This window comes from Phocoena phocoena, chromosome 2, assembly GCF_963924675.1.
Source record: "Phocoena phocoena chromosome 2, mPhoPho1.1, whole genome shotgun sequence".
Taxonomy (NCBI): Eukaryota; Metazoa; Chordata; class Mammalia; order Artiodactyla; family Phocoenidae; genus Phocoena; species Phocoena phocoena.
Window position 1 is genome coordinate 86,233,622 of NC_089220.1, and position 21,452 is coordinate 86,255,073.

General features: G+C 47.7%; 1 protein-coding gene across 1 annotated transcript in view; it reads right to left on the reverse strand.

Annotated features, from left to right (window-relative positions):
• Positions 1 to 1,418: 1,418 nt before the first annotated feature.
• LOC136118449 (protein-glutamine gamma-glutamyltransferase 5-like) overlaps positions 1,419 to 21,452 on the reverse strand; it is a 67,214-nt gene continuing 47,180 nt past the window's right edge. The window contains 9 exon segments of the mRNA XM_065871713.1: positions 1,419 to 1,572; positions 1,734 to 1,867; positions 3,014 to 3,174; positions 3,692 to 4,054; positions 8,107 to 8,346; positions 8,452 to 8,555; positions 9,193 to 9,331; positions 18,050 to 18,228; positions 18,790 to 18,917. Of these exon segments, the coding sequence (XP_065727785.1) occupies positions 1,419 to 1,572; positions 1,734 to 1,867; positions 3,014 to 3,174; positions 3,692 to 4,054; positions 8,107 to 8,346; positions 8,452 to 8,555; positions 9,193 to 9,331; positions 18,050 to 18,228; positions 18,790 to 18,917 (1,602 nt within the window).

Consider the following 21,452-nt stretch of genomic DNA (forward strand, 5'->3'; position numbering starts at 1 on the left):
TCTGGGAGTGCGGTAGCTTAAGTGTTTCAGAGGTCATTGTCTCTGTAAGATGCTCCCCTCCATGATGTTTTCCTTAAGCCATTTTTCATAATTGTCAGATGATAATTATAGAAAAAATAATTATAGGCTGCCTCTAGCTCCATGCTGCCAGGATTCTCCTGGTTCTCAGCCCTCTCTTTAACATGGCTATCAACCTACTCTGTAATTCCCACCACACCCTCTCTTCTCTCTCTGATTGACAGCACTTACCCTTTTGTTCATATATAATAGAAGTATTTAACTTTTTAGTTTAATGTGTGCATTTAATATATACCGTAAACAGCTGACTCAGTCAGGTAGCCAGTTCCTAGAGGGCAGGTGTATCATGCCTTTGTGCAGAGCTTCTCGCATTGCTGTGAGAAAGTGGGTGTGTCCCAGAGGAGATAATGCTTGCGGTTGCTTTGTGCTCAGTAGGACCATAAACACAAGCTGCAACCAATAGAAAAGTCTGAGAGTATTTCATTCCCTACCCAAAATCTACCTCACTGCATTATTCAGCTGGCTTTCTCCCTGGAACCCAGCCATCCCAGGGCCATGCTAGACCACAACGCACTGGTGGACTTTCAGCCAAGGGGTTGGAACTGTTAAGACTGAGGGACCTCTTGGATGTGATTTGGGAAGGGATTCAAAGGATGGCCAAGTGAGAGATCTTCCAGACTTTTTTCTAAGTCACAAAGATAGTAGCATGTAGAAACACCTTTTGTTTTCCTAACTCAATCACGACTGATACACCATCTGTAAGCACCTTCCTTATTGGTTGACATGTTTATTCTCTGTCTCCCTCACCCCCCGGCAGGATGTAAGCTCCAGGGGGGCAGGGACTTTGCTTTATTTACCACTTCATCCTGTACACTCAGAACAGTGCCTGGCACATACCAGGCACTCAGTAAATGTTTCTTGAATGAGTGAGTGGGCTCAGGTAGTAAAACAGTAGGAGACTCCCAGAATCCAGGGAACAGGTGGGAGCTGCTGTGGGGGAAGTAACAACTGTATGGGCACAAAGATGAGAATGAGGGCTGAAGTTTATTGGTACTAGGGAAGTAGCCATTGCAATGACAAAGTGACAGTGAGCTGCTCAGCCAGTCTTCTTCTTTTCTGGACATCTGGGGATCAGTAAATCATGGCCAAGTCCAACAATTCTGGACTGTATGGCCAATCTCACAATTCTGGACAGGACACCATGGAATTCCTGGGCCCTTAACAGAGTCCTGGGGAGCTGTGCAAATGGCCCAGGGGACTATCCATTGCCAGCATCTCTCTGCTGCTCATGTCGGAGCCCAGAGAAGCCTCTGTTTGGGTGGGGAATGGCACAGCTTGCGTTTGAACTTGCTCTTTCCCTGAAGCTTAACATCTACATGTCCACCTCATTGTCCCAGAATTTATAACCCAAAGTCTACATAGACGTTCCTGTAACCCTTGATGTCTTTAAACTTGTTGCTGCTCAGATTTGCTTGGATCTGCCTTTGGCCACTCTTGAAGGGGACAGTCTCCAGAGTGAGGCTAGCTCTGTGATGGGGTCTGAGGACTCCAGTGCTGCAGCAGAGAAAGGAGAATGTCAGAAAACCATAGGATTATGATAACCCCACAGTCCCTTTCCATGCAGCAACCAGGCCTCCCCTTTCCCTGTGTCCAGAAAGGACAGTGCTACCCCCAGGATAAGATGGGAGGGAGGGCGGAGCACTTCCAGCACTCACAGGACTCTCTGCCGTCTCCTAAAGAGACCACTTCCTTCCACAGTCAGTACACAATCTTCAACCTGCTCCGAGAGGGGGTTTGAAAATATCACCTGTATGAAGAGCGGCCGGTTCACAATGGCTGCTCCTAAAGCCTGAACAGGGAAATCCAGAGAGGAGGGAGCAGAGAATTAGTCTCATCCCCCAGTTCACCAAGCATTTATGGAGGGCACTGTTCCCTAGATCTGTTCCTGAAGAGCTGGATTTCCGTGGCCTGTGTTTTTCCAACTATGGACAACTTAATGGGTTGCCATTAACATTTTAAAAAATGAAATAGAAGAGAATATCAGTGTACATCACACAAGATATTGTTACATGAAACTTTTACTTCACTTATACATGTATGGGTGTTTGTGTAAAATATTTCTACTCAGCCCAGCATATTGAAAGGTCTGATGAGTTGGGAGTCTCCAGTAATATTTCCTCTGCTCCAAGGATTTCATCCAAGAGTGAAATAAGCAAGAGCTCCCAAAGGATTCTCATGCATAATTTGAGTGGATAGAATATTTTTTGGCAGTTTTTGCTTGTTTCTTCTTTTTGCAGTCTGACTCCATCCCTTCCTACCCTCTTATCTTAACTGGCTTGATTTCTTTTCACACCAGTGTGTGAGTCAAGAGCAATGGATCATTCGGGACATAGAGAGAAGGAAGTAGCCTCAGGAAACTTGAAGGCACCTTTGGGAACCCTCCCTAAAACAGACTCCAGTGGCTGGGCTTGCCAGACACACCCCACCAGGGGGCACCCCAGGCTCACTCAGCAGGGTCCAGGGGGCTACTTGGCACTGGGGAGACAGCACTGGCAAGAAGGGCCCTGTGAAGTCTCCCCACCAGAATGTCAGAGAAGGAGGGGTCCTTGGAGGCCATCTGGTCTAATCCCATCATTGACAGTTCAAGATGCAGAAGGCCAGGGGCTTGTCCAAGGATGCACAGCCAGGAAATGGCAAATCAAACCTAAGCTGACCTTTGTTCAGGCAGTGCTCTTCCCCCTCTCAGGACCCTCCCATTTGAGCCCGTGTTTCCTCATGTTGACCCTGGGGAAGGCCTCTCATGGTGTAAGAGGATGGAGACCAAGTGTGTTCAGATAAACCTCCCGCTCCTGGTGGGAGGTTCCTGGAGGCCACAGAAGAGGCAGGGGACAGGAGGGGCTGCTCTCCTGAGCAAGCTCTCAGGGGGCTCCCCCACCGCCCCCGGCCCAAGCTGGACCCAAGGAGCCCTCAGGCCACACACAGGGCTCTTGCCTACATTAATCATGATGCCGGGATAGGCTAAGGTGATGATCTTGTTCACCACGGTCTTCTCGGGACTGCTCTTCTCTTCACCCAGGGCACTGATGCAGATCAGCTTGTCTGTGGACAGGTACTGGCCGTACTGGGAATAGGGGATTTTGCAGGGATAGGTTTTTGCTAGGGAGAGAACACAGGATGAGGTGAGACTCGCTGGGGAAATCAGCTGGGCCTGGGTGGATCTGGGGACCCTTCTGCAGAGAGGAGGGGGCCAACCTGTACTGATCCCCAGTAAAGTAGGTACTCGGTTTTCAGATGGAGGGGCTGAGAGGTGAAATGGCTTGCCCAGGGTCATTCTGCTGGTAAATGGGTGCACTGAGGCTCTAACCAAGGTCTGGATGACTTCAAAGCTCAGGCTTTCCCCACTAACCCAGGGTATATTCCTTGAAGTAGTAAAGAAAGGATTGGAGGAGAAGAAGGAGGAGGACAAAGGAAAGAAACAGAAGGAGGAGAGGAGAAGGGAGGGAGAGGGAAGGAAGGAAGGGAAGGAGGAAGACTCTGTGCTGGAGGGGACACTAGGAAGACCAGTGTCACAGGGGTCTGCTCCCAAACCCTTGTTGGCTGGCTTGACCCCACTGGCATTTCCATAAGCCACTGTGTTCACAGACTGTCCCTTGCCCATACCCAGAGCCCATACCTTCTTCAGGAGAGAGTGTGATGAAGGCTGTGTCCTGCCAGAATGGGGGCAGGGGGCTGCCATCATGCAGCAGAGACTGGGCACTCAGGTTCACTTTGAGGTCCTTGAACTGGGGTGACATGTTGAGGGCCAGCAGGACAAAGCTTATGTCCCGGCCCATGTCAGGTGGGTCGAGCAGCTGGAATTTCAGGGAGACCTGGACAACATCACTGGGCCGAAGGGAAGGCATAACAAGGCTCCTAGGACTGTCCCTTGGCAGCATGGACCTGGAAGTTTGTGATTCTGTTTGGAGGGAGCCTTGGGATCTTCCAGGCTTCAGCTTCTGAAGAGCCTTCAGAAACACCTGCCTCTCCCGGAGGGAACCTGGGAGGACAGAGCACAGGATCAGCTGTGGGCCAGGCTGACCCAGAGGGTAAACCTTGGCTGAACACCCTCAGTGAAGGCTCTACCAGGGTGTTAAAACCTTCATTTCCAATAACAAAGGCTCCCTACTAGTCATCAAGTCTTCCCAAGAGTCACACTCTGCTGAGCTCTTACACCTTTCATCTTCATACCAACTGTGAGAGAGATGTATTACTATCATTATTATCATTCCATATACAGATGAGGAAAATGGGGCCCAGAGAGGTCATGTCACTCGCCCAAGTCACACAGCTTGCACAGGGCAGAGTCAAGTGGAAACCAAATTCATCTGACGTGAAAATCTGTGCTCATGACCACTGGACTCTATCCCGCGTTCCCCAAGGGAAAGATGAAGGCTCACAATGCAGAGGAGTAAACTTCTTAAAGACAACAGGACATGGTGTGATTTTCTGCTCCAGGACCACATTATTGGTCAGTTGAAGACTAATTCCTGGAAATTGAGAAGCTACGGTGGAAAAAAAAAAAAAAAAAAAGGAGGAAATTCAGGCAAGCCGAGTTTCCAGAGCACCCAGGCTTCAGTCCTGGGCAGGCGCTGTGGCCAGGATGTGCAGGAGCACTCATCAGTGCTTCCCTAATAATCCCAGCAGCTGCCTTCACTGAGCACTTGCTGGTCCCCTCAGTGCAGCCCCACGATCTCCCCAGGCTGAGGGCACTCCTCTCCCCTCGCTCTGGGGTCATTCTAAGCCTGGATCCAGGCAGAAGAGGATCTTGCAACATTGGCTTCAGTAAGAGTGAGCCCAGAGAGGTGTGAATCAGACTTAGCTCATCTGTGGGCTTCTTGACCCCCAGATTCTGCCAGTCCAGTGGGAGGAGACAGAATGCTATCTGACTGAACAGGACACTCAGGCCCACTGGAAAATAGCTCCAACCACCCCCTGGCCCCCCGGCCCAAGTTCACAGCAGAACCCTGTGGACCTCTGTAGCACATGCTGTCAGTGCCCCATTCACATCTCCTTGGCACTTGCTGTTTCAGTGCCCACGTGCCCTAATTTCAAATTCTAGCACCTGCGGCTCTTTGTGGCTTTCTCTGCCACCAGAGCTGACTCCGCCCATGCGTGGAGCAGGCCAGGAGTGCTAGAGAAGTTACGCCCCCCAAGGAGCAGCCCTCAACCCCTGACTGAAAGGAGTTGGTGGATAAAGAGCCTAGGCCCCTTGCCTCGTGGGTGGGATAAATCTGCGGTGTTGTTCTACACTTTAACTAAATCTCTGATAGGGTTTCCAGATTTAGCAAATAAAAATACAGGGCAGTTTCATTTGGATTTCAGATTAACAACAACTAATTTGGGCCATGATTAGACAACAGCATTCTTCGTCCTGCATTTTCCCAGGCCACCCCACTGGCAGGGCCCCCAGCAGGACTGAGGCCCAGCAGCCCACAGTGCTAACCCCGCCTGACAAGGTGCTCTGCATTGGCTTTCTCCCCTTCCCTGCCTCCCTTGCTCACTCTACTTCCTTCCAGCAGTTCTTTTTTTTTTTTACATCTTTATTGGAGTATAATTGCTTTACAATGGTGTGTTAGTTTCTGCTTTAAAACAAAGTGAATCAGTTATACATATACATGTGTTCCCATATCTCTTCCCACTTGTGTCTCCCTCCCTCCCACCCTCCCTATCCCACCCCTCCAGGTGGTCACAAAGCACCGAGCTGATCTCCCTGTGCTATGCGGCTGCTTCCCACTAGCTATCTACCTTACGTTTGGTAGTGTATATATGTCCAGGCCTCTCTCTCGCTTTGTCACAGCTTACCCTTCCCCCTCCCCATATCCTCAAGTCCATTCTCTAGTAGGTCTGTGTCTTCATTCCTGTCCTACCCCTAGGTTCTTCATGACACTTTTTTTTCTTAAATTCCATATATATGTGTTAGCATACGGTATTTGTCTTTCTCTTTCTGACACTTCACTCTGTATGACAGACTCTAGGTCTATCCACCTCATTACAAGTAGCTCAATTTCGTTTCTTTTTATGGCTGAGTAATATTCCATTGTATATATGTGCCACATCTTCTTTATCCATTCATCCGATGATGGACACTTAGGTTGTTTCCATTTCCGGGCTATTGTAAATAGAGCTGCAATGAACATTTTGGTACATGACTCTTTTTGAATTATGGTTTTCTCAGGGTATATGCCCAGTAGTGGGATTGCTGGGTCATATGGTAGTTCTATTTGTAGTTTTTTTAAGGAACCTCCATACTGTTCTCCATAGTGGCTGTACCAATTCACATTCCCACCAGCAGTGCAAGAGTGTTCCCTTTTCTCCACACCCACTCCAGCATTGTTTCTAGATTTTTTGATGATGGCCATTCTGACTGGTATGAGATGATATCTCATTGTAGTTTTGATTTGCATTTCTCTAATGATTAATGATGTTGAGCATTCTTTCATGTGTTTGTTGGCAATCTGTATATCTTCTTTGGAGAAATGTCTATTTAGGTCTTCTGCCCATTTTTGGATTGGGTTGTTTGTTTTTTTGTTATTGAGCTGCATGAGCTGCTTATAAATTTTGGAGATTAATCCTTTGTCAGTTGCTTCATTTGCAAATATTTTCTCCCATTCTGAGGGTTGTCTTTTGGTCTTCTTTATGGTTTCCTTTGCTGTGCAAAAGCTTTAAGTTTCATTAGGTCCCATTTGTTTATTTTTGTTTTTATTTCCATTTCTCTAGGAGGTGGGCCAAAAAGGATCTTGCTGTGATTTATGTCATAGAGTGTTCTGCCTATGTTTTCCTCTAAGAGTTTGATAGTTTCTAGCCTTACATTTAGGTCTTTAATCCATTTTGAGCTTATTTTTGTGTATGGTGTTAGGGAGTGATCTAATGTCATACTTTTACATGTACCTGTCCAGTAGTTCTTGAGTCTCCCCAGTGATAAACCACTTGTCCTCAGGATCCCCCACCAAAATAGCCACAGAGAGAACAGGGGTGGAGGGGATGATCGCCAGTACCCTTGGATGTGTTCAGTGCTTGTCTCTCAGGCTCAGACTCTGGAGCTCCTCTGTGTTGGCCCCAAAGGCCGACACGGACAAACCACAGACACCCACTTGCTGGCGCTCCCAGGAACCTCAGGTACCCCTGCCCCCGCCCTGTGTAGTCATGAATCACTCCTGCTCGGGTCCTGCCCCTCACCCTGCTTCTGGCCCTCTTGGACTGTATATTTTTGCTTGGCTCCCTGGTGGTTGAAACTGGTGGTTTGTCTCAGTTTCCAGGAATCAGTACAGCTGACTGATGTAGATGCCCCTTGCTCTTGCTGGCTTGGGTCAGAAGACCCTGCTAGGGCTCCCATCTCTCAGAATCATCCTTTGCACAGGGTGGACCTAGGAGTGAACATTTGGCCTTACATGGGCCTCGGTGCTGGCTGTGGTCTGGCCTGTCTTCCAAACACCCAATGAAACGGGAATCAAACAATAAGCTAAATGAAATTAATAAAATTAATAGAGAGTTTACTCAATCCCCTGCCATCTTCAGTGGGAGGCTGATTTTTCGGGAAGGCAGGCACAAGGAATTCATACACTGTTGATGGGATGCCTGTCAGTGGCCCTGCAATCAATGTGACCATCTTCTGGAGGGTGCTCACTGGCCTGTGGGGAGTGGGGTGGTGGTGGGCATGAGGAAGTGAGGCAGTGGGGACATCCCAACTGGGACCTTAAAACTGAAGGGCTGGGCTTCCCTGGTGGCACAGGGGTTGAGAGTCCACCTGCCGATGCAGGGGACACAGGTTCGTGCCCCGGTCCGGGAGGATCCCACATGCCACAAAGCGGCTGGGCCCGTGAGCCATGGGCGCTGAACCTGCGTGTCCAGAGCCTGTGCTCTGCAATGGGAGAGGCCACAACAGTGAGAGGCCTGCGTACCGCAAAAAAAAAAAAAAAAAAAAAAAAAAACCTGTAGGGCTGAGGAGACAGTGGGCCTGGGTCCTGCCCATCCACACCCCAGAGGGCTGCCCCAGCTGGCAGAGAGGTTCTCTGGGGTAGTGGGGAAGGTGCCTACAGGGATTGGTCGTACCTTCTCCGTACTTGCAGTTTTCTGTGACGTCATCCCGCTCATCACTCTGGATCCTCTTGGTGCTGATAAAATTGCCAACAGAATTGGTGTCCAGGTGAAGTTTCTGCTCCTTCCCTCCAAAGACCAGCCAGGCCATGCAGTCAGCATTTACCATGGAGAAGGCGAAGGCTGTGTCCTAGTTCAGATCCACCTCTCCTTCTTTGATGGCTCTGATGGAGGCAGGGCCATAGCAGTAGAGGCCTAAAGGGGAACAGGGGGGCCTCAGTGGGCTGTGGCTGCAGGGCCGGGTGGAGTCGGGTCTGTTTCTGTGGGAGTGGGCTCTGCCTGTCCTCCCAAGAGCCTCACTGTTGCTCATCTCCTGAGGTGTGGTGTCCAGCACCTGCCAGCCTCCGTATCTGGGAAGGAGGTCATTCCAGGCCATCCAGCACTCATTCCAGACGTGGAAATTCCTGAGGGAGAAGCCAGAGGAGTGGGTGTCAGATGAAGCTGAGGGAGAGTTTATGATGCTCAAGTTCTTTCTGGAGCAAGGCAGGGGGCGATGAGTGATGGATGGCTAGATAGAAAGACAGGGCACTGCAGGCCTGCACCCCTCCGTGGGTGACAGGTGACCGCTCTTCCTCCTGTGAGCCTCAACTTGCCCGGAAAAGAGCTTTCCTCTCTTTGTAAATAAGAGTGAAGGTTTCCAGAGGCAACGGAAGTTAAAAACCCTTCACTGTCTCTCAAAGAGACCCTTGTAGCCCTTTCCTGTATGTGCTGCTGATTCACAGAAGCAGTCACAGAGGCAGAGGTTTTTTTGTGTCCAGAGGTGAGACTTCAGGCCCTCCTGTGGTCAGAGCCACAGGCTGAGTATTAATTGAAGGAGGTGACAAAGGGGAAAACTCCCCCAGGGCAGAGAGCTCTTGTGATGTGACTCAGAAAATCATTGTATTTGTGTTCAGCTGCCTCCCAGCCTTCGGGCTGGGGCTAGCAAGCCCTGGGGCTGGTGAAAATGGGGGTGAGGCATGAGAAGGCAGCAGGCTCCTAGGTACAGTCCTGCCCTGCTTCCTGCTGGTAGGGTTTGCCCTAGAAAGAGAAGGTGTCTCTCACCAGACACTGTCCTTCTTCTTGCTCTCCAAAATCCTGCCTGTGTTGTCATAACACTCATCTACGATCAGGTTTCCGTCTGTGTCGTGGCCAGAGTCAAAGTTGGTGATTACTTGGGTGGGGATCCCCAGGCACCTCATCACTGTAGAAAGGACAGAAAAATCTGTGGGCTGTGGATTCCTGTACTTAGCGCCCTTAGGCTCAGGGAAATCATGCATTTGGCAGGCAGGAGCTGTCTGGGGCACTGGGTTGGCGACACTTCCAGCTTCCCTCCCCACCTTCCTGAGCTCCTCTCCCTGGGGCTCCACACAAAGGTTAGGCAGCTGGTTGCTCAGACAAGCACTGCCAGGGCCAAGAGAGGGTCTAGCAAGTGTTGGGTTCCCCTGCCCCAGCCAGCAGGGTGGGATAGCCATGCCTCCTTTGGCAAGACTCAGCAGCTTGACTTGCCTCACTTCTCTCCTGGCCATAAATCTCTATCTTCAAACCAAACTGTGGAATTTTTTTCACTCCTGTGTTAAGGAGTAAGACCATCAGGTTCTTAGGCAAAGAGTTCTGCCGCTTGGATTCCCCCTTCTCTATGGGTGTACTGACTTGGAAGCTTATTGAGGAAAGTATTACAGATCCATCCAGGAAGGGAAGGAAACTGTAACAAAAGCCTAGGAAAGTGAGAGTCTGTACCTAATGGAGAAATTCTTGAAAGGAGGTAGAATGTTGTCTTTATTCCTGAGGGGCCGTCCCTTTCCTTTGCCAACCAGCTTCTTTTCTTTGCCCTCTGCCATATTTTTCGTGATTCTGCACTCTTTTGAGAATAGCAATATCCCCCGGCCCATCCCACCACCAATCCCCTGGGGATCCTGTCCCCTCAAGTCCGATGGTGACAGTCCACCTAATTCAATAATAATGATAATGATAACAGCAGTGTCTGCCAGCCAGGCATGATGCTAAATGTTTCACATATACTGTGCTCAGGACAGCTCTACACGGAAGCTGCTGTTATTATCCCTGTTTTACAGATGAAGAATCAGAGGCTAAGAAAAGTTTGCTACCTTGACTAAAGCCACACAGCTAGGAAGCGGCAGAGCTACCACTCAAATCCTGGTTTCACTGCTAAGCTTGTTGCCAATTCTGAGCCCACCTCCCACAGGTGCACAGAGTTCAGCATTCTAGTATTTTCCCCTTATTATACAACCCACCCATTTTTCCATGTTATCAAATATTTTCCAAAAGCAAGATTTCTAGCAGAGGTTAATTTTTTTACAAAGTCAAGAAATTTAACATGGATTTAATAGTATAAAATCCATCTTTGCATTTTCCCAAATGTCTTTTATATCTGTTTTTTGCCCCCCTGTCCAGAATCCAATCAGAATACATGCATTGCATTTGCTTATATCTTTCCAGTTCCTTTTAAACCAAAAGAATCTCCTTTCATCTAGAACAGTCTTTTAATAATTTAGGTCACTTGATTAGTAGAAGGCCCCATATTCTGGATTTGCCTAATTGATTCTTCTTGGTTAATTTCAGAGTTAACATTTTTGACAAGAATACTGCATAGGTGATGTTGTGTAAATCCCTCTGAATCACATCAGAAGGCACAGGCTGTCCATTTGTTATACTAATGGGGGCCTAAGGGGGGCCTAATGGGGGCATTTAACTATTTGATTAAGGTCAGATTAATGCCCGATGGAAGTATCCTTTCCCTGTCATTTAACAAGCAATCACTAGTGTGAAATATGCTGCTCCCTAACAATCTTTCACCAAGTAATTTTAGCATCCTTGATGATCCTTGCCTGAATTAATTATTATACTGGTGGTACCAAAATGATTATATTCTAACACTATCATTTCTTCTACCTGTATTAGCTGGCATTCTTCTATAAAGAAAAGCATTTCAATCCCCCTCTCCCATTTTTTGGTATTGTTATGGGTTCATGTATTTATTTTTCACTTCAGCAGAGGTTATTTTTAGACATTTGCTTGGTTTCTAATTTTTCCCCTGTTGTAAATAATACTGTGATGGACATCTCTGTAGATCAATTTCTACTTTTCCCCCTTTGGGACAGATTCCAAGAGGTAAAATGAGAGTCAAAAAATACAGATATTTCTAAGGGTTCTTCACAAATACTACTGTCATTGTAAAATGTTTATAATTTTTAGTTTAGATACTTATTTATATTAAGCATTTATTTGCTTATAGATTTTAGTTTAGGCTCCTTCTTATACTTTGGCACAAAGCCCTTCCAGGCTGGGGTGGGGACACATCCCTGGATGCAGAGAAGCCCAAAGGGGGAGCATGCACTTCCTTGGAACGGCAGATCTGCACAGGTCTGCAAGGAATGGAGGGCAGGGAGTGAGCAGAGCTGACAGTGAATTGTAGGTGGAGGTGACACAGGACCACCTCGGAGGGGAGGGTGAAGGTGGGAAAAGCTGCTACTGAAGGAGCATGAGACAGGAGAGAGGCGAGAGCATGCAAGTGACTCAGGAGCATCGCATGGGCACATTTATGTTAAGATTACAGTCAGGAGGGTGTATAACACTTATGGTAATAAGAGCACATGCCAAGGAGGGGTGGGCAGGGAGAGCAAGGAGCAAGCCTCCATTCTTCACCATGATTGATGAATTCATGAAGTGCCAGTGGTGTTGTCACCTCCTGCTAGACATGGCGGGATGGGCACTTTTCCACCTGAGCACAGGTCATTGGTCTCATGGCACTCTGAGTTCTCTACTAGACATGGTACATGGTGTGTAATGATTTGTTTATGAGTGTCTTCCTGAGGGCAGGGATTGTGTGATAGTCAGCTTTATCGTTATACAACCATTAACAATACAAGGCCGGCCTGTATTGCAGAAACGTAGTGCATCTTTGCTGGATGGGTGAATGAATGTCTTGAATCTTTTGTCTATTCTGGTGATTTCCGACTTCAGGACAGCACCGTCACTGTGTGCTGTGCTGTGGTTACCAAGCTTGATTGTCTGTAGAGCATAAGCTTTGAGTGGTAATGGATTTGCACTGATCCATTCTCACCACTTCCTCATCGTGCCTTGTGAGAGGACTGGGATAGGGGACAACAGCTGTCGCAGTGAGGCAACAGAGGGACAAGAATTGTTTATTACATAAGGAGAAGGCCAAGGTTGTAGCTCCGGTATCACACGAAGGGAGCTGACAGCATTCAGATCTGCACAGTTGTGCACAAACATGTTTCACGGGGTTTTGCCCCCTCTGTCCTGCTTTCTCTGTACCCCCGCAAAGAGCTCCTCCTGTCTTGTGGCTTCATCTCTCACTCCTTGCCCACGACTCCTGAATTTGAATCTTGAGCCTACATGGACACCTTGCCGTCACTAAGCACATCCCCAACCAAGCTTGTCTTTCATTCTTTCCAAGCTTCCTTGCCAGTCGATGACATCATCATCCTCATAGGTGCCAGGCATGGTGCCAAGCACTGCACAGGCGTAATCACACTTAATCCTCTCCACAGCGCTGTGATTATTCCACCTTTGAAGAGGAAAAACCTGAAGTTTAGAGAGGTTGAGGTCACATGGCAGGAAGAGGAGAGCCAGGGCAGGATTTAAACCCACATTTCTCTGATCTCAAAACCCCTCAGGCTTTTAACTACAAGCCACCCCACTGCAACTTCACTAGACGTCCCAGCAACGCTGGGAAGGCATCATTCTCAAAGCGCCTTCCTCTGTGAAGTTTTCACTGACTACTCCATGCCACACTAATCTCCCTTCCCATGCTCTCACTTGATTCCAGTCACCAATGCCACACATTTTATCAATGCATGAAGCTCTCTATGATCTCATATATTTATCTTATCTTGTCAGCCAGATTACAAATCCCCCTAGAGTAGGGCTCAGATCAAATACTTTTCTTGCGTTTCTTCATTCCTAGCACAGTGCTGCCCAGAGTAGATGCTCATTAAATTCATGTTGAAGTGAGTTTTCTTTAACCTCACTTCTGCAGGCTATCAGTCCTGATGCCTCAGTTTGACATGAGACTCACGTGACTCTTTCATGGATAATTCGGTGGGAGCTGAGTCCCTCGTAAAAGAGAAACCCTTATCGGGTGTGTGTGTTTGTATGTGTGCACACGCATGCATACACATTCACACAGTTGCACATGGACAAAGGTGGACAAGATCTCAGAGTCAGGAAAAGGACTGCAGAGTTCCTAAGGTATATTACACCACACCACACTCTGGCATTAATTACTATGTCTCTTCACTCAGCCATTCAGCACTCATTCAAATGAACTTATTTACAAAACAAAAATAGACTCACAGACAGAGAAAACAAACTTATGGTTACCAAAGGGGAAAGGGAGGGAGAGGGATAAATTAGGAGTTTGGGATTAACAGATTCATACTACTATATATAAAATAGATAACCAACAAGGACCTACTGTATAGCACAGGAACTCTACTCAATATCTTGCAGTAATCTATAAGGGAAAAGAATCTGAAAAAGAATATATATATATATGTATAACTGAATCACTTTGCTGTATACCTGAAACTAACACAACATTGTAAACCAACTACACTTCAATTTAAAAAAAAGCAGTATTGGGACTTCCCCTGGTGGCGCAGTGGTTAAGAATCCGCCTGACAATGCAGAGGAAATGGGTTTGAGCCCTGGTCTGGGAAGATCCCACATGCCGCGGAGCAACTAAGCTCATGCGCCACAACTACTGAGCCTGCACTCTAGAGCCCACAAGCCACAACTACTGAGCCCACATGCCACAACTACTGAAGCCTGTGTGCCTAGAGCCCGTGCTCCGCAACAAGAGAAGCCACCGCAATGAGAAGCCCGTGCACTGCAACGAAGAGTAGCCCCCGCTCACCACAACTAGAGAAAGCCTGAGTGCAGCAACAAAGACGCAATGAGGCCAAAAAATAAATAAAATAATAAATAAATTTTTTTATTTGTATAATATTTTTTAATTTGTATAATTTTTTAATTTATATAATTTTAATTGTATAATATTTTTTAATTTGTATAATTTGTATAATTTTTTAATTTGTATAATTTGTATAATAGCTAACACTCATGTCAATCTCAGCATGTGCCAGACATTTTCCCAAGTGCTTGCCACATGTTAACCCACCACCCTGCGAGGGAACATTCCATACAGTCCTTGATGTCTCATAAGTCAGTGGGGAATAACAGTAGATTCATACTTAAGCCAAAGGTTGAGGCAAAATAATGTGCCAGGACCTTGGCTGGGGTTCCTTCTTTGACAAGGAAGGGCTCAGTAAAAACAATGAGGACTAGAGTTATTGTACTGAAATGAAGATAATGAGACACTTCATAGAGACCACTATACAAATGAGTGAGAAGAAATCTTAGATGACTTCTAACCCAAGGGTGTTCACAATGGTTTTTACATGCGAGCCAGATCATTGGGAATCCAGTATGTAAAAGATGTACGTGTGGGGTAGTTTTGGGTGCCCTAAGCACACAGCCTCCTCATCTCCCAGGCTATTTCCCACCACCCTCCTCTGGGGCTCTGGGCCCAGGACCCTACTTTACAGAGGAGGGGATGATGCCCGTAGGCCTGCTCAGAATCCCAACCCTCAAGCCCAAGTCACGGCTGCCCCCACCCTAGCCCCTGCAGCTGTGGGCAGGGACAGGCCAGGCACATCCCCAGGATGCCTGGCTTTTCTTTTTTAAACAGTTTTATTGAGATACAATCCACATGTCACAAAATTTACCCTTTTAAAGTGTACAATTCAGTGGTGTGTAATATATTCACAGGTTGCGTAACAATCTCCACTGTCTAATCCCAGACCATTTCATCACCTCAGAAAGACACTCAATGCCCACTAGCAGTCACTTCCCATTCTCCTGTTCCCCCAGCCCTAGGCAACCACGAATCCACTCTCTGTATAAATTGGCCTATTCTGGGCATTTCACATATATGGAATCATATAGTACCATAGGTGGCTTTTTGACACCTGGTTTTGGGGAGAATTTTCAGGCAACAGAACATCACTGTCCCTTCTGTTCCCTTGTTACAGAGCAAGGCATCCAGGCTACTTCATAGACCTCAGGACTGAGGGGTCTGACGTTGTCACAAGGAGTGGACGGCCAGGACAGGAAAAGCCTAATGACTGAGAGAGACCTATGGAGCAGTCAGACATGAGCACTGGAAGGAGGGTAGGTCAGGGATTTCTCTGAAATTCCCAAAGTAACAGCCAAGTAAATTGATGTCAAGGAAACATCTGACCAAAAAATTATAATCGTATCTTTGATGCATGGAAAATCTCCTTTTTGTGATTTTTCTTTAGGAAGCTTGAAGTCAATATGCTGTTGTTATTAAAACAGGTAATACAGGGAGGAAGAGCTGCAGAGGGGAGAATGCACTTCTGAGTCAGACTGGAGTCACGTGGTCACCTTAAGCCTCAGTTTTCTCATCTGTAAATTGTACTTAATGATATCTACTTTGCAGATGGTTGTGAGCATTGTAAAGTACCCAGCATGTGCCTTAAGCACAGGGGATGCTGGCTAAATGGTAGCTACTAGCATCGTTCATGCAGCAGTATAGTCTAGTGGTTACAGCCAGCCAGATCTCAATGTGAGACTAGCCCTGCTACTCAATTTCTTCATCTGTAAAATGGAGATAATGATAGAACCTACCTCTAAAGCTCTTCTGGGGACTCAAACAAGGTGATCCTGGTTAGAACTTACTGAATTCTCACTGTAGCCAGGCATTATTCTAAGAACTCTCCATGTATGAACTCAGTCAATCCTTTCGATAACCCGACGAGGTAGGTACTATTAATTTCCCCATCATATGTCTGAGGAGACTGAAGTACAAGTTAAATGACTTGCCCAGGGTTACTCAGACAATTAATGGTAGTGCTGGTATTTGAACCCAAGCTTCACCATTACTCTAGGCTGTCAAGGTTTTAGTACAATGCCTGGCACCAAGGAAGTCCCCAGTGTCAGCTATTGTGATTGTTAAAGAATAACAATAATAATAATTTTTAACAACATGCTTTGGCAACTGTATTGGATTAAGGAGTTTGACTAAATCCTTGACTTTTAGTGGAGGATTGAGGCTGGGTCTTACCCATCTTTATAACCAAGATTATTAGAAGCACAGTGCCTAGCATAAGGACTCAGTGTGTGTTGTTGGATGAATGAATGAGTTTTCCAAACTGATAGACATATTTATTAATGTAAAACATGGTGGCCCTGTTGGGGAAGGCTGGTATTGATGGAGCTGCAGGTGGACCCGGCCACGTTTGACCCACTTTGCCCAGCCCTTTGCTTCCTAGGTCACTAAAGCGCCGTGATTCTCATAAACATTTTAATTGGCCTGCTCTCATACCATAATCTCCATTCTCTGGCTCCATCTCTCTCACCAACCAGTTCCAGACAACCACACCCAAACCCCTGACCCTCTCCTTCTACACACACGCACCTGGCCCATTAGACTCTAGGCTCTTCCAGGCCCAGGAAGCCTCCCTCTCTAACATATACAAGATTGATCCATTCTCTGCCTTCAGTCTTATGCCTGATCCCTGGATGACTCAGACATCCCAGTTCACCCAAATGTCTGTGACTCTGGGCATCAAAGCTGTCAAATTCCTGGTTTCTTACCCCTGGGCAATCAAGGCATCCAACTCCAGATGGGGCTGTGCAGCTGCAGAGGAGTAGCTTCCCCTCGCCAACCCATATGAAGTCATCCTGTGTGGGTGCTGACAGAAACCTCCTGGTGCCCTTGGACAGGGGGCTGGCATCTGCTTCTTAGCAGCATGGGGCTCCACAGGCTTCCTGCGAGAGCCTGGAGATGGGTCCAGCGCGCGTGCGCGCACACACACACACACACACACACACACACGCACACTGCACCAGCCTTTGCATAAAGGGAATTTATACACAAAAGGCCTGAGCCCTCAATAAACACCAAGTTGTGGGCAGATCTGGCTTCCCTGGATTAGACTAGAGAGTCTTGTGAGAAAAAGCCATACTTGACCTCTTTGCCCAGCCAACAAGAATAACTTCCTGATTGTGGCCCAAGGCAGGTACATAGATACGCCTGCCAGAGGGCAGAGAGCCGGCCTAGGCCTGGGGGCAGGGTGAGGACCAGAAGCAAGTGTGGCCCTGAATGAAGCAGAAAGCCTCCTCTTGCTACCTGCAGTATATAACTCATTTCCAGGTGTGCCCTCCCTCAACAGCCTCCTCCCCTGCCTTCAGCCTGCTCCTCTTGTCACCAGCAAACCAATTTCCAGTTGCCCTCTTTCCCAGTACTAATTTTTAAGCTTTTCTACTAATGTAGCATTCACTCCCTCTCTGAGAAGCTGATCTCTCTTGGTCCCCCTTCCGCTGACTCCCTGGGCTGAATCAGGCCTCCAGGCCCTCTGAACATGTGACAACTCTAGATTCAAGGTCATTGTTCTTCGTCTGCCATCTTGCTCTGGCCCCGTGGCCCATACCCCTGCTCAGACACACCTTTCCCTCCCATGTATGCATCTTCATCAAGCGCATTCTCTGTGCTCAGAAAGGACACTAATCAGTTTGTAAGTTTTCTAATTACTTGGCCTCTCACCTCATTCCTGTCTTGGACCTGGACAATTCCCAGCCAGGCTCTTAAGAGGATTCTGTTAGGTTTGTCCAAGTTCAAAAGAAGGGAAGGGTGCCAGGTTGTGAGAAGTGTGTGGTTTCCCCCTCAGAACCACCCTCTGAAATGAGCTCAGATATGTGAAGCCTGAGGTCACTGATGAGACGTTTTGCTTCCTTGCAAATGTCCCTTGGTGGGAACTGTGTGAGATTTCTGGGACAAGAATGGTTCAGAGGGTTGCGACATGAGCCATTGTATTTTTTGTCTTTCCATGAGGCCCTTTCCACTCCCTACCTGTGCACATGACAGTGGCAAAGACCCAGCACTGCCCGTAGCACACTGACTGGCAGACTGTGGCATGCCACTGCTTTAGGATGGCCACACTGCCCGTCCACTCCACGGGGTTGATGCCCTCTGAGTAATTCTCGCTCCAGTCTCCATTGAGCACCCCACGGTCATCGTTGCTGTTGATCTGAAGAGAAGCCATATGTAGAAGCATTAGAAGCAGCCTTTTCCTCAACGAGATGTGAGGTGTGGGTTGCCTTTGCAAGGACCCTGGGCCTGAGATGCAGGAGGCTTTGATCTCATTTTACCTGCTGGGGAAGGGGTGAGGGTGGGAAGCCAGCTATTCTGACTTGTGTACCACTGTTAATTAATTATTCTGTTTCTACCCACCCTCTTAACCCCTCCATGCCCCATCCCTGCAAAGCCAGAGCTTGGCTCTAAGAGCAGAAATTTAGAAACAATGAGACCATTTCCCAAACCAGAGCTACACTTAGTCTTTCCCAAAAAATGCAATTTGGAATTAATGAAGGTGATGGCCCACACTCAGCTCTTTCAGAGCTCAGCTGAGAAAACCTGTTACCCACATTCTTTCATCAGTCTCATCAAAAATGGCTTTGCTGGAGGGCCTCTGCCTCTCGACTCTTCATTCGCTCACTGCAGGGGCAACCGTGAGTGGGCAGGGCTCCCCTGCACAGCTTCTGCCCTCCCTGGACATGCCCTGGGTGGGCAGAAAGAGACCCAGCCTCCCCATGGCACACACCACTCTGCTGACGTGGACGGGGCTGCCCCGCAGGGCGTAGTCTGTGGCTGGGTCAATCTGGAAGTTCAGGCTCTTATCTAGCAGCTCCAGGCAGATGTCTATGATATTCTCTTCCAACTGCGAGAGGAGATGCAGAGAGGCAAGGTGCCCAGACTTGGCACACGTGATATGAAAAGAAATGCATGACCCACCCCTCCCAGCTGTCCAATGGAGTGCGTTTGTGGAATACAAGCCCATTTGGAAGGAAACTGTGTCTAGCAGCACAGCTATGGACTGCCCTGCCTCTGGGGCAGGTACAGGGTCTCAAAGCTCTGGGGTCACAACTCACCCAGTTTGTAGGTCCTGCCTGTTAAATTCCCGTAGTTTTTCCCAATGAGTCTGACTGGCTGAAACATTTGTTTCTCCCTCTTCTCCCCTTTAATCCCACCCTCATGGAGCTCCTGGGATGTTCTTGCTAAAGCCACGTTGCCTCATCTTCCAGCCACACCTGCTGACCCAGCTCATCACTGGCAGCTAGTGCTGAGGTGATGGCCCTGACTTGCCACGGCACCTGTGATCCAGTGGGGCTTTGGATTGACCAATAGCATGTGAGTTATGGAAAATTTTTACCGAAGGCAGGCTGACTCCATATCCTTCAGGCTTGTCATGAACGCCACTTCCTCTGAGGCTTTCCGTGAGCCAGGTTTTTCTCCACGGCCCTGGCCATGTCTCTTACTCATCAGACTCTGTTACAATGCGGTAGCCAAGGTCTATCCTGCCTGCCTGACTGTATGCGTGTTTCTCTCCAGTTGTTCTTACAACTCTACCCCCAGACCTGGCACAGTGCCCAGCACATAGTAGTGACTCTGTGCATCTTCGTTGAATGAGAGTAAATGACAGTGTTCCATTTATTCCCATGGTACACTGGGCAATAATCAGGATTCGGAGGCTTCTCTGATCCATTATCCCCAGGGGACAGTTTGATCGGCTCACTTTTCCGCTTTAAAATGTTCAACGGCTCCTGTGGCCTACAGGATCAAAGCTGTAACCTCCTCTACAAGGTGCATAAGACCCTACCTGATCTGGCCCCAGCCTCATGTCTCAGTAACCCTCCGCCGCCTCACCGTTTTTTGCTCCAGCAACACCAGATTCCTTGTAACCTCTGCAGCAGGCCAGACCCTTTCTCACCTTTGTGTCTTTGCCCACACTTCCCTCTGACTGGGATATTTTCCCCCTCCTTCACTTGGCTAACTCAGTTCAAGCACACCCTCTCCCAGGAAGCTTCCCTGGCACCCCCATGCCCAGCCGAGTGCTCTTCCTCCAGGCTCCCAGAACACCCTCTGCCTGGCATTCAATCTTTACATACCCCACTGCGTAATAAGCGACCTGCTTACGTGACCAAGTCCCCACTTTACTGTGGGCTCAGGGACAGTGTTTCATTCATTTTCATGCTTCTGGCACCCAGTGCCTTGCCTAGCACTGAGCAGGCATTCAATATACGTTCACTGAAGAGAGAGAGAAGAACCCAGGGCTCAGAAGGCATCAACTCCTCACTTCCAGGATCCGCATCTGCCCATGGTGGGTGAGGAGCTGGGGATGTCAGTTGGGACCAGTTGAGGCTGCCATGTCTCATCTTGACTATAGCCACCCCGGGGGCCGAGGCTAGGCCTGATGCTACATGTGTTGGAGTTCTATTTGGGCAAGTCCAGGAGAGGGACCCATATTAAACTGATACAAGCTCTACAAGCCCCCTGCTCAGGATTTTCCAGCCAACACCCCTTCTGAGCAGCCAGAGCTGGCCCTCTCCCCTGCTACTCTGAGAGTGTTTTTGTGCTGGGGCTCAGCCTTAAGAATCCTTTCCCTGGCCTGGCACTGGGCTTCCTGCTGTCGGCTGAGCTTTCAGCGAGAGGCAGGCTTTCAGTAACACAGGAGTTGCAGAGCATTGCAATTAATACGATGCAATTTTTACAAATAAAATCGCATGTTTTAGAATATGCACAGAAAACAAAATGTAGAGGAACATACATTTTGCTGGTGACAGTGCTTAGAAAGACCTTCATATTCTAGGCACCTATTTTTGTAATGTTTCTCTATAAAGTTTTTAAAGCAATTATGTATTACTTCTTAAAAATTTTATACCAATTTTATTTTTTTATTGTAGTATAGTTGGTTTACAATGTTATGTTAATTTCAGGTGTATAGCACAGTGATTCAGATATATATATATATATATGTATATCCTTTTTCAGATTTTTTTCCCTTATAGGTTATAAATTAGGACCTTGGGATTAATATATACACACTGCTATATATAAAATAGGTAGCCAACAAGGACCTACTACATAGCACAGGGAACTATACTCAATATTTTGTAATAACCTATAAGGGAAAAGAATATGTATTACATTTTAATTTTTTTGCCTGTGCCCCATGGCATGTGGGGGTCTTATTTCCCTGACAAGGGATGGAACCCATGCCACCTGCAGTGGAAGCATGGAACCTTAGCCTGAATCTTAGCTTGCTTCCTTGTGTGGTTCCTGCTGGGTTCCTCATACCCTTTGTGGTTCATGCTGGGTTCTCATCCCCTTTGAGATGTGGGACCTCTGGTTTGAGGTGGTTCCTGTTGGGTTCCTCACCTTTTTATGATGTGGGCCCTTTGGTGTGACATCGATA